At 39.7% G+C, this 13,535-nt stretch overlaps 1 protein-coding gene and 1 pseudogene across 21 annotated transcripts in view; one reads left to right on the top strand and one right to left on the bottom strand.

The window, feature by feature from the left end:
- Window positions 1–13,535, bottom strand: part of KDM4C (lysine demethylase 4C) — a 440,224-nt gene that overhangs the window by 65,844 nt on the left and 360,845 nt on the right. For all 21 annotated transcript variants that reach the window (XM_086685236.1, XM_086685237.1, XM_086685231.1 and 18 more), the window contains one exon: window positions 5,560–5,745. In XM_086685236.1, coding sequence (XP_086541362.1) covers window positions 5,560–5,745 — 186 coding nt within the window. The remainder of the gene's footprint in view (window positions 1–5,559; window positions 5,746–13,535) is intronic.
- On the top strand, window positions 9,931–10,049 carry LOC147574804 (5S ribosomal RNA; annotated as a pseudogene).

The following is a 13,535-nucleotide window of genomic DNA, read 5'->3' as shown; positions in this document are numbered from 1 at the left end:
GTTAGCATTAGAGAATTATTTCAACAAATTTATATCAAGCAGCTTCCATGGATGGCCAAATGCTAGTTAAAGAGACAAAATATTAATTAAACCTAGTTAAATAATCTAGTTAAAAATAATTTAGTTAAAATAATATTGAATAAAATAATACACAAAATACTAGGGAAAAATTGACCACTAAGATGTTTTCTCTATAAAAGTTCTTCTTCTTTGGATAGGTATCTGTCTCCATGTTAATAGTTACAACTTGGAAAACTATGAAAGAAACAAATTTCTCAAATGTCATGTTTTCCAAGAGGAGGAGAGGATATTGAGATAAGAATGGTGTACCTCATATAAGATACCTAAGGTACCTGGGTGGCTCAGTCGGTTAAGTGTCCGACTCTTGATTTTGACTCAGGTAATGATCTCATGGTTCCTGAGTTTGAGCCCCACACTGGGCTTTGCACTGACAGTGCTGAGCCTAGTTGGGATTTTCTCTCTCCCTGTCTCTCTGCCCCACTCATGCACTCTCTCTATCTCTCTCTCTCTCTCAAAATAAATAAACTTGAAGAAAAATACCTTGTTTGACCCCTAACTATATGGTCAACTAATCTTTGACAAGCAGGAAATAGCCAATGGAAAAAAGACAATGTTGGGAAACACTGGATGGCAAAAAATGGTGCTAGGAAAACTGGACGGCAACATGCAAAAGAATGAAACTGGACCGCTTTCTTACACCAAACACAAAAATAAATTCAAAATGGATGTAATACCCAAATTTGAGACAAGAAAAGATCAAAATCCTACGGTAGAACACAGGCAGCAACCTCTTTGACCTTGCCCACAGGAACTTCTTACTAGAAACGTTGCCAGAGGCAAGGGAAACAAAAGCAAAAATGAACTATTGGGACTTCATCAAAATAAAAAGCTTCTGCACAGTGAAGGAAACAATCAACAAAACTAAAAGGCAGCCTATGGAATAAGAGAAGATATTTGCAAATGATATATCTGATAAAAGGTTAGTATCCAAAATCTATAAAGAACATAGCAAACTCAACACCCAAAAAACAAATAATCTAGTTAAGAAATGGGCAGAAGAATGAACAGACTTCTCCAAAGAAGACATACAGATGGCTAACAGACACAGGAAAGATGCTCAACATCAGTCATCATCAGGAAAATACAAATCAAAACCACGATGAGATACCACTTCACTCCTGCCAGAATAGCTAAAATTAACAATACAAGAAACAACAGGTGTTGGTGAGGGCGTAGAGAAAGGGAAACCCTCTTGTATTGATGGTGGGAATACAAACTGGTGCAGCCACTCTTGAGAACAGTATGGAGATTCCTTAAAAAGTTAAAAATAAACTACCCTATGATCCAGCAATTGTACTACTAGGTATTTACCCAAAGGATATAAAAATACAGGTTTGAAGGAGTACATGCACCTGATGTTTATAGCATCTTTATCAACAATAGCAAAGCTATGGAGAGAGCCCAAATATTATCCATCAATTGATGAATGGATAAAGAAGATGTGTACACACACACACACACACACACACACACACACACACACACACCATTGAATATTACTCAGACATCAAAAAGAATGAAATCTTGTCATTTGCAAGGATGTTGATGGAGCTAGAGTGTATTATGCTAAGCAAAAGATGTCAGAGAAAGACAAATACCATATGATTTCACTCATATGTTGAATTTAAGAAACAAATGGATGAATATATGGGAGGGATAAAAGAGAGAGGTAAACAAACCATGGAGGGAGGTGGGTGGGGGTTGGGTTAGATGAGTAATGGGTATTAAGGAGGGCACTTGTTACAAGAAACACTGGGTGTTGTATATAAGTGATGAATTGTTGAATTATACTCCTAAGTCCAATATTGCACTGTATGTTAATTAACTAGAATTTAAATACAAAATTGAAAAATAACAAAAAAAAAAAGGCCTTATTCACTGCCATGAACTAATATATAAAGTGCCAGTGATTTTAGTGTTTCTACACTGCATGTATGGAATATTCTAATCCAACATGAAGGTTTATTGAAGTAAGTTGCCTCAAAAAAAAAGATCTGTGCATGCCATCTTTCTCACATCCATTACCCTCCATTACTCAGGTGTCTCTTCCATTGGACACCTGTCTAGTTTACTCAGGTGTAAGGAGACAGACCCTATGGTAGTTGTACTTTGCAGGAAGTATATAATTTATGAGTAGTTCATTGTTTGCTTTGGAGAAGGAATATGTTCAAGGATGCCAGTTTCAAAACCATTTTACTATTTATTGTGTTCTTTGGTTTTTCCTTTTCCTTATCAAACATTTGTGCAAGATCTACATAAGTAGGTTAGGAATACATCCAATGGAACCTTCTGAAATATAGCCAGAAAATAGGTCACACTAAATCATAGCAAAGGTGGGTGGTCAAGTACCACAACACTACAACAGAAACACATGTGCACACACACACACACACACACACACACACACACACACGAATGAAATCTTACATTTGAAAGACAGCAGGTGCCAGTCAAAAAGTATCCTCGACAAAAACACTGAAAAATATATACTAAACTTTAGATTAAAATAACTGGGATTAGCTGTGCACTTTATATAATGTATTCATAGCTTTAAGACTTTGTAAGCTGCCTATTTTTTCAAATACCACCTTTTCAATTAAAAGGGTGCTTACTTCTAATGGAAGAATTCATTACAATAAATCAGATGAGATTTTTGCACTCTTATCCAGGGTGATTTTGTGCTCAAAAGCTCAATAACATTGAAAAAACTATTATATTTAAGACATTTTTGGCATTAAAGGAAGGGTAAAGTTGCCTTAAAACAGTCCTTTTTGGTTCAAAAAGCAAATAATTGGGAGAAAAAAATAAAGGAAACAAAAACCCTAAAATGAGTAAAAATGTAGACTCTATTGAAGGAACTGCAGCTTTATACTTCATTTCACTGAAACTAAATAGGCATCCTCTGTTCTGTAGAATGACTGGATTAGGCTGCCAAGTTAGCCTGAATTTTATTTACAGTTTTCACTGCTATGATTCAGCAATTGTCCATTACTCTCAAATAATCAAGGTATGGTGGAAAATATAGCCACATTATGGTTCCAGCTCTTGAGAGCACAACCCCTGGCATATGCAATTTACACGAAGAGAAATACTGGAATGAATTTGAACTTTTGTATGCTTGAAAACTAAAGCATATTCAATGTAAACAGGGACAATTCACAATGCTCTGAACCAAATTACCAGATTCCATGAATTCCTTCTGGTTAGTTGTCAAACATTTTGGGGAAGAATCCATACTTGAAGTCCAAATGAAGAATAAGGGATAAGTAATAGCTACCAGAAATATATTTTGGAAATGTAGTATTCACAGTACTTCCTGCCAGAGAACTTCTCAAGGCAATTTAGAAATGCTAAAATGTTACCTTCATAAGGAAAAACTCATTTAATGTAAATTATATGATGTTTTCCTCACATTTGACAAAGTGTACCAAACTTAAAGTCAATCTATAGAGGAGAGTAGATGTTCTTTTTGGTCATAATTTATGAAACAAACAGTAATATAAACATGACTGAACCACACATCACAGTTAAGAGGAATGAAGTCCTGATTAAACATCTGGATCTCTTTAATAGCAACTTCAATATAATCATCAGTAACCACAGAGCTTTGGAATATTAGAATAAGAATGTGTGATCCCAAGCAAAGCTTTAGATGAACACCTCTAGCTCCATTCAGGGTTTGGAGTTGGGAATTCAACAAATAATAGAGTATGAGCTGAAAAAGCACTGACATTCCAGCACCTGTTGCTCATTAACTGAATCCACTTGGACAAGGAATTATACCTTTTGGCACTTAGGTTGCTTATCCTTGAAGCAGGGATAATACTACTCATGTGGCCTCATTCACACAGAATTGTAGCACCAAAGCCAGCAGCAGGACAGCAGTAGTAAAAGAGAAAGTAATAATATGGCTTTCATTTTCTGAGTGTTTATTCTGTGCCATGGACTAAAAACAACATGGTGAGCATAGGCATGCCATCATTTCTAGACAAGGAAGCTGAGGCTTAGAGGGCAAAACTTGCACAAGGTTGCATATGTGCTGCTGGCAGAATCCAAGTGTGAACACAAACTACTCTGGAGGTCATGATCTGATTCACATCTCAAATGCATTCCCATGTGTCATCTAATGAGGTATTGATGGTACACTGTAAATGGCAAAGCACCACAGTAATGCAATGTGTTATTACTGCCATTTTTTAAAGTTTTTAAAATGTATTTTCTTCTGAATATATAATACTATTCTTAGCAAGAGCCCATTAATTCAAGAAATTAAGGAAAAAGCATGAATGAATATGCAACTTGTCACCTAAAACATGGAAAATAAGTTTAAAATAGAGGTGACGGTGGTGTCATTTCGTACATTTGTACATTCACACACATCCGTACAAAGTCTCAACCCGCAAACATCAAGTATCTCTCAAAATGCCAATGGAAGTTGCTGGAATCATTAAAAATCCAGGAGATTTGTTGTGTATGGGTCATGACTCCCCAAGTCCATACTGACACCCTGGCAGTCTGCTCACAGAAGGTTATTAGAGACATAGGACAAGCATGTTAGGCTGCAAATAGTCAGTGGCCAAGCCTCCCAGGGATAACAAAGGGCAGCAAGTTAGCAAAGCTGAAGCTTTAGCCTCCTTGTTGGCAGCAAAAAACAATTACAGGGAACTGGAAAAGTAACAAAGGCATATCAACCATCTCCACACTGTCCTAGTTTTTCTAAGCACTTAAAACAGACAAAAGATTCCATTTACTAAGGACAGGTAAACTAATTTATAGTTAAATTCACACGCTATTTACTTGCAAACACTCTTTTCCCAGAAATAGGTTCAGTCCTGAGTGAAATAGAAAAAAACAGAAAAAAAGTGACCTCTATACTTCCCTTCTACATTTCTCCTTTTCTGAAATTGTCCTCATTCCTCCTAGGGCCTCCACATGCTATACCTAGCTGATCCCATCACAGACAACAAGGACCCAAATGTTTATGACCACCTCCATTCACTCTTTACTGTGTTACTGCTCTTTGTTTCTTCCAGAAGAGATGAAATAAAACCCAAAGGCCAGAATGTACAGGTACATGGATTAAACACTGCATGTTTTCAAGTGGTACTTTCACATCATTCCCTTCTCAGAAGTGATCTCACCTTCATCCTGGATATGTGCGGTGCACAATCTATACAGCCATACTCAGTTAGACCTACATACAGATCCAAAATCAGAACAGGCATAAAGAATTTTATTCATTCATCTGTTCATTCACTTATTCAACTCAATAAATAATTATTGTATCTAGCATGTGCCAGACACTGATGGGTCCTGGGCAAATACAAGTAAATAATAATGTACAATCCCTGACCTCAAGGAACTCACAGTCTAGACATGTCAACAATAAGTAACATTACAGAGTAGAGCATCCTAGCCATGGGACAGGAGGGAATTCTTATGCAGTCCTGGCATCAGGGAAGGAAAGGAGGGCCTTACCACATTTGGGTTGACCTTATGTCGAAAGCATGTGATGTTCACCACGTATGGCCAATCATCAGGCTCCATCAGCACCCCAGCAGCATGAGCACATGTGACATGGAAGGAGGCTGGGCAACGGCCATAGGAACACTGGATGCAGGCTCCAGAGACCTTCTTGACCCGGTGTCTGCAGAAGATGCATTTCTGTAGGGTGAAAATGAAGAATATCAATTCAAACTCTGTAACTCAGCTTATTTCCACACTTCAGAGAATAATAGCTATTAGAGATGCAGAAAACTGATTACATCAACAAGTCCTGGCCCTCCAGGGGCCCTAGTGGTGAGAGCAACTGTGAAAATATAAGTCATGTACTTCTAATGAAACGCACTGCTATGGTCACATACTACCAAACACATGTTGAAACATCTGTGGTTAAGAAAGCCAAAGCCTTTTGCATATGCTTCTCCAGTCACAGTGAGGAAAAGCCCCCAGGGTGCTCCTATAAATCACCCATGAATGCTTAAGTTACCTCCCTTTTACCTCCTGCATGGCAGGACTTTTGGTACATCAAGAGATAGAATATGGGTTTGGAATACAGGTACCTACTCTCCTAAGTTAGATGAAGTCTTCAGAAATATCCAAAATAGCACACAGATGGTCTAATTTTTCTATTTACAAGGAACTGTGTTAAATGGTCCAATGTGGAAAATAGGGGCTCAAGTGCTTAATAATACACATCTGAACCCTACATGACTGACACAAAAATATGCTTCCCAAAGTAAGAAAGTCGAAAATCACCCCAAAGGGCATGATTTTGTTGAGTATTCATAGCTGACTATGCCTGAAGAGAGAATGAAAATAAAAACAGCAATCTAAAAACTACCACAGTCTAAAAATTAAATCACATACAGTTGGCCCTAGACATTATTAGTATATTTGTTATGAAAGATGAGAAAAATCAAACAGCTTCACTATATGTACAATTAGTAAATACTTAAGGACTAGAAACAGTGGGTGTAGAATAAGGTTCAGAAAGCAGAAGAAACAGAATGATCTAAAAGCTTGACTTTTCATTCCTATGGATAAAAAGGGTCTGCAATCTGATCAAATGCTGGTGTGCTCTTTTATAGGAACATTTTCCTTCCTGGGACAGGAATGGTACTTAAACTCAATGTCTTTTGGGGATTGTAGTATTTTATCACAGACCTTAAGAATCAATGTGCACTTAACTTTTCACTCTTCTTTGCCTTCACATCCGATCAGCAACTTCAGTCTTACAGATTCTGTACCTTAATCTTGCTCTGATCTTTCGCTATCCATCTATATCAACTGCCACTGCCTCTGCTCATGGTACCCAGCATAGGAGTGTCCTCCTAACCGGTCTTTTATTTCATTCCACTTCAATCATCCTCCCCAGGAAAAGGCCAGTGATCTCCTTACAACATAAATCTAAGGTCAGCCCCCTGCTTAAATGTCCTTCAATGGCTTCTCCTTATCTCCAAAAGATTCCAGAAAAAAAGGAACAGCATGAGATGGAAGAGGAAACCTTAGAAAAGGCCCTTATGGTCCATATGAGCAGTCTTATTTCTCACTAGTCCCCATAGGGGCTCTACACTTCAGGCATTTATCTGATCTCCCTATACATCTAGATTCAATATGCAATGAAGCATTTTTAAAGTGGGGGTTAAGAATGTGGCTTAGCTGATTTAAAAACTACACACAAACACACAGAACTGAAACAAGATCCATTATAATCTGAATAAAAGAATTATTTAATATCTTGATGTCTTGGCAATTCTTGTTATCAGTTTCAATACATTCTTGGTAATTCTTGGTAGTATTTTTTTTAATACTTATTTTTGAGAGAGTAAGGGGGAGAGGGAGACAGAGAAAGAGTGAGAGAGAGAGAGAGAGAGAGAGAGAGAGAGAAGGGGAGCGGCAGAGAGATACAGGGAGACACAGAATCCGCAGCAGGCTCCAGGCTCTGAGCTGTCAGCACAGAGCCCAATGCAGGGCTCAAAATCACGAACTGTGAGATCATGACCTAAGCTGAAGTCGGACGCTTAACCGACTGAGTCACCCAGATGCCCTGTTATTTTGGAATCTTTTTGCCAATTCCAATCTTTTGAAATGTGATGGTAGATATAATAGCAAAAATTCATAACAGGAGCCCCAGGCATAATCGGTCTTTTAAGAGCCTAATCATACTACCTAGATGCCAGCGTTTGAATAAGTTCAGATAATGACAGATATGAAAGGAGAAACTGTTTCTTATTTTCCTAATTAAATAGGATTTTTTAAGAGTAGGAAAGAGTATTGTGATTTAGCTAATTAATGAATTGGTAACTCCAGCCTCTTCCATCATTAGCTTCCTCATTAAACAGAGACCTTCCAGAAAAGGTGAAGGAGGAGTGCATGGGTGGCTCAGTCGAGCGTCTGACTCTCGATTTCAGTTCAGGTCATAATCCCAGGGTCATGGGACCAAGCCCCATGTCAGGCTCTGTACTGAATATGGAGCCTGCTTGGGACTCTCTCTCTCCCTCTGCTCCTCCCCCCACTTGCACACATGCACACACAATCTTTCTCTCTCTCTCAAAAAGTTTTTTTAGGGGCACCTAAGTGGCTCAGTCAGGTGAGCATCAAACTTCACCTCGGATCATGATCTCACAGTTCATGAGTTTGAGCCTTCATTGGGCTCTCTGCTGTCAGCATGGAGCCTGCTTTGGATTCCACTTTGGATCCTCTGTCTCCCTCTCTCTCTGCCCCTCCCCTGCTCTCTATCTCTCTCTCTCTCTCTCAAAAAAAAAGAAAAAAGAAAAAAGAAAGAAATAAAAAGTTTTTTTAAAAAGGCAAAGGAAACAGAGATAATACACTTAATCCCAGTGAGGATTCAATCCTTGGAATCTAATAAGGGAAGGGCCCTCTTTTCCCCCAGAGGCAGTCATCTCTAAGGATACAACTTTATCCTTTGCAAAATCAATCTAACTTCAAACTAGTATAATTTGATGCTTTGGAAGATGTTTATTCATAGAGTTGGAAAGTTTGACTTAAACATCAAGCAGGTTCTTGAGGAGATAAATACATAAAACCAAGTAGGGGAGCCATTCTGTATCTTATAGTATAGCCTATGTTACATTTCCAAACCCCATTTTCACTTGCTGACTACTAAACCAGTTATTCTGTACCCTGGATGAAATGTCTATGGCAATCTGACACCTACACAATGTCTTAGCTACAGAATTTAATTCAGCAGGGCAAAGACAAGGACAAATAGATACTTCTTGAGAAATGTTACAGTGGAATAAGCACTATGAAAGAAGTAGAGACAAAGTGCTATGTGGAACCAGAATGACTGTGCAATGAGTCATGCTTGGAGGCAAGACAGGGAAGAAGGCCTTCAGGAAACACATTGCTGATTGGATCAAGATGGTAGAGTCAGCCTGTGTTACAAACTTCCCAGCTTCAACCCCTAAGTAAAGATAAAGGAAAAAGAGTGAAACCCTAATAGTACTGACTATCAAGAAAAGGTGTAACTAACCCCAGGGAGCAAATCCCCAGAAAACAGTAGATATCTCTGAGGAGACAGTTCTGGTAAGGCCAGTGCCAAGAGTGGAAGCAAACACCTAAAAGACAAGCTACCCACTGTCAGACCAGCCCATGGCCCATCCTGCCCCAATTATCATCAGCAGGTGAGGTCATCCTATCTGATCTGAATCTGAGTCCTGTGATCTGACCCATCATTCACCAACAAGACAAGTAGATTTTCATTTGGGCTGAGAAAAGAAAAAGTACACCCACGACGTGCAACCAAAATACAATCAGACATTTTAAAAACCAGAAACATTTGAAGGAAAACAAAAATAAATGAGAGGTGCTATGATTATCACCAAATAGAAGAATATCTGACCTAAGGAGTCAGGTAAGTGAAAGCAGATGAGTTTAAAAGAGGTACAGTACAGATTATGATACAGATTCCAAAATATATCCCATCAATTAAAAAAAAAATGAACAACTACATAGCTCTAAGACATTCAAAATATCATTGTTAAAAAGAATCAAGATGGAGTGCCTGGGTGACACAGTAGGTTAAGTGTCCAACTTTTGATTTCAGCTCAGGTCATGATCTCACGGTTTATGGTTCAAGCCCCACGTCAGGCTCCACACTGACAGCACAGAGCCTGCTTGGAATTCTCTCTCTCCCTCTGCCCCTCCCCTACTCATGCTCGCTCTCTCTCTCTCAAAATAAATAAACATTAAGAAAAAGAAGAATCAAGGCCCGCGGCAGGCAGGCAGGCAGTTAGGCTGGCAGGTGCATGGGTGAGGCGCGGCACCCGCTGGGCTTGGGACTTGTGGAGCAGGCTCTTGAGGCTCCCAGCTGCAGCCACTGGCATCTACTGCCATACCACCCTGAACATGCCAGATCTCCTCTGATCTCGGAAGCTAAGCAGGGCCGGGCCTGGTTAGTACTTGGATGGGAGACCACCTGGGAATACCAGGTGCTATAGGCTTTTGCCTTTGGCCTCCTTGACCTCTCCTTTGGCCCCCCACCCCCCACCCCCGTCCCTCTCTCCCCAGGGAGCGCAGCTCCTGGGGCCAAACACACCCCAGCCACTGCTCCCTCAGCCCCTCCCCTGCGGACAGCAAAGCGGCCTGGCCAGGCGCCGCCCCACCCCGCCCTGCCCACACGCCCCACCCCACTTCACAAGGGGCACGCTCCCAGCAGCCCGCACCGGCCAAATCCCACTGCACCTGCTGGAAGCCACACCCAAGCTTTGCACCTTTCCTGACACACCACCCACACCCGCACCCGCATGGAGGGGGGGGTGTGGTGCGGGTGGGACCAGGGGTTGGCGCCTGGGGGCTGGAGGGTGGGGGCTGGGTGAGTGGATTAAAAAAAAAAAAAAAAAGAAAAAAAAAAAGAAAAAGAAGACTCAAGATGTATTGGATTACATCCCAAATTAGCAACTGGAAGATGGAGCCTATAGAACAGAGAAGAATATCAAAATAAGTAAAATAGAACACAAATGCTAACCAGTTTGGTAAAATCCAGATATTCTATTATCTTTCCAAAAGGCATTTTAGAGGAATAAAAACAGACAAAATAACAGAAATTTTTTCCAGACCTGAAAAAAAAGCCCAACAGGTAGAATCAAGTAAAAAAAAACAAAAACAAAAAAAAAAAAAAAGAAAAAAGAATCACCTAAACACATCTTAGACTTCAAAATAAAAAGAGAAAATCCCAAAATCTTCCAGAAAAGAGAAAAATAAGATTACCATCAGATCTCTAATTTGCAAAAGTGAATGTTAAAAGACAATGAAGCAATGTCTTTGGTTTCTGGAAGAAAATTAAATTTGGTCTATAGTCAGCCTAGCTATCATTCAAATGTGAGGGCAAACATAGGAATTTTTCCTTCTTCTTTCATAAACAAGGATCAGAAGTAAGTGTGAAGTGAAGAACAACCAAAATGCTAAATATGTAGATAAGTCTAAATGAATATTGACTTTATGCACAATAATAGTAATGTCTTCTGGGTTTCAAATATAGAGAACATGAACAGATGACAACTAAAGCGTATAAGAAAGAAACAGTAAAAGTGACATTTAAAATGTCTAAGGTTCTTGAGTTGTTTGGGACAAGGGTGAAAGTACCAATTAACTTATAGTGTGAAAAACGAAACAGAATAAGGAAAAATAATAAATTCAAACAAAGGCATGAAAGGAAGGAAACAGAAGCAGCACAGACAGGAGTAAAGGGAAAGCATATTGTAATCTGGCAGAACTGAACTCAAATATACCAGTATGTTATGTGTAAACAGACTAAACTTTATAGACCATGGGTAGCAAACTTTTTGTTACAGTGCCAGATAACAAATATTTTAGGCTTGTGTAGTATATAGTCCCAATTGCAACCACTCAATTCTGCCATTGTAGCACAAAAGCAGCCATGGATAATCTGCAAATGATGAGTGTCATTGTGTTCCAGTAAAACTTTATATACAACAATAAACAAACACCTTAGTTTGCTGACCCCTGCTTTGGCCATAGGCACATATTTGAAGATAGTAGGCTGAGAAATGATAGAGTTAGTATTTAAAAGTAGCCACTCTAGCAGCAAGAGGGATCAAGGTGGAAAAACTGTTAGGAAGCCACAGAAAAACTGAGGCACAGGATAATGAGGCCTTGGGTTCGGGAAACAGCTATTAGGAGAAAGGTAAACTTTGAGTTTTTTACTCTTGTTACCCTTTGTTGATAGAGGTTCTAGGTGTTCCTCTGAATAGAGCTCTGCACTTAAGATCAGGGTTGAACACACCAGCATTCTTCTCGAAGCTAGAACAAGCAATCCTAAAATTCACATGGAACCACAAAAGGCCCCGAATAGCCAAAGTAATTTTGAAGAAGACCAAAGCAGGAGGCATCACAATCCCAGACTTTAGCCTCTACTACAAAGCTGTCATCATCAAGACAGCATGGTATTGGCACAAAAACAGACACATAGACCAATGGAATAGAATAGAAACCCCAGAACTAGACCCACAAACGTATGGCCAACTCATCTTTGACAAAGCAGGAAAGAATATCCAGTGGAAAAAAGACAGCCTCTTTAACAAATGGTGCTGGGAGAACCAGACAGCAACATGCAGAAGGTTGAAACTAGACCACTTTCTCACACCATTCACAAAAATAAACTCAAAATGGATAAAGGACCTGAATGTGAGACAGGAAACCATCAAAACCCTAGAGGAGAAAATAGGAAAAGACCTCTCTGACCTCAGCCGTAGCAATTTCTTACTTGACACATCCCCAAAGGCAAGGGAATTAAAAGCAAAAGTGAACTATTGGCACCTCATGAAGATAAAAAGCTTCTGCACAGCAAAGGAAACAACCAACAAAACTAAAAGGCAACCAACGGAATGGGAAAAGATATTTGCAAATGACATATCGGACAAAGGGCTAATATCCAAAATCTATAAAGAGCTCACCAAACTCCACACCCGAAAAACAAATAACCCAATGAAGAAATGGGCAGAAAACATGAATAGACACTTCTCTAAAGAAGGCATCCGGATGGCCAACAGGCACATGAAAAGATGCTCAACATCGCTCCTCATCAGGGAAATACAAGTCAAAACCACACTCAGATATAACCTCACGCCAGTCAGAGTCGCCAAAATGAACAAATCAGGAGACTATAGATGCTGGAGAGGATGTGGAGAAATGGGAACCCTCTTGCACTGTTGGTGGGAATGCAAATTGGTGCAGCCACTCTGGAAAACAGTGTGGGGGTTCCTCAAAAATTTAAAAATAGACCTGCCCTATGACCCAGCAATAGCACTGCTAGGAATTTACCCAAGGGATACAGCAGTACTGATGCATAAGGGCACTTGTACCCCAATGTTTATAGCAGCACTCTCAACGATAGCCAAATTATGGAAAGAGCCTAAATGTCCATCAACTGATGAACGGATAAAGAAATTGTGGTTTATATACACAATGGAGTACTATGTGGCAATGAGAAAGAATGAAATACGGCCCTTTGTAGCAACGTGGATGGAAGTGGAGAGTGTTATGCTAAGTGAAATAAGCCATACAGAGAAAGACAGATACCATATGTTTTCACTCTTAGGTGGATCCTGAGAAACTTAACAGGAACATATGGGGGAGGGGAAGGAAAAAAACAAAAGAGAGAGAGAGGTTAGAGTGGGAGAGAGCCAAAGCATAAGAGACTCTTAAAAAATGAGAACAAACTGAGGGCTGATGGGGGGTGTGAGGGAGAGGAGGGTGGGTGATGGGTACTTAAGAGGGCATCTTTGACAATAAATTTGACAATAATTTGACAATAAATTTGACAATACATTCCATATATTTAAAAAAAAAAAAAAAAAGATTAGGGTTGAACAGTCTGTCCCCTGGGGGAAAGAACCTCGCTAGCAGTGGATGGGGTAGAGGCAAAAGTAATTCTAGAGGGACAGGGATAGAAGGGAGCTTATGAATGG

The sequence above is a fragment of the Puma concolor genome, chromosome D4 (genome assembly GCF_028749965.1).
Source record: "Puma concolor isolate L17-30 chromosome D4, mPumCon1.1.hap2, whole genome shotgun sequence".
NCBI classification, from domain to species: domain Eukaryota; kingdom Metazoa; phylum Chordata; class Mammalia; order Carnivora; family Felidae; genus Puma; species Puma concolor.
This window is presented reverse-complemented; position numbering and strand designations above follow the sequence as displayed.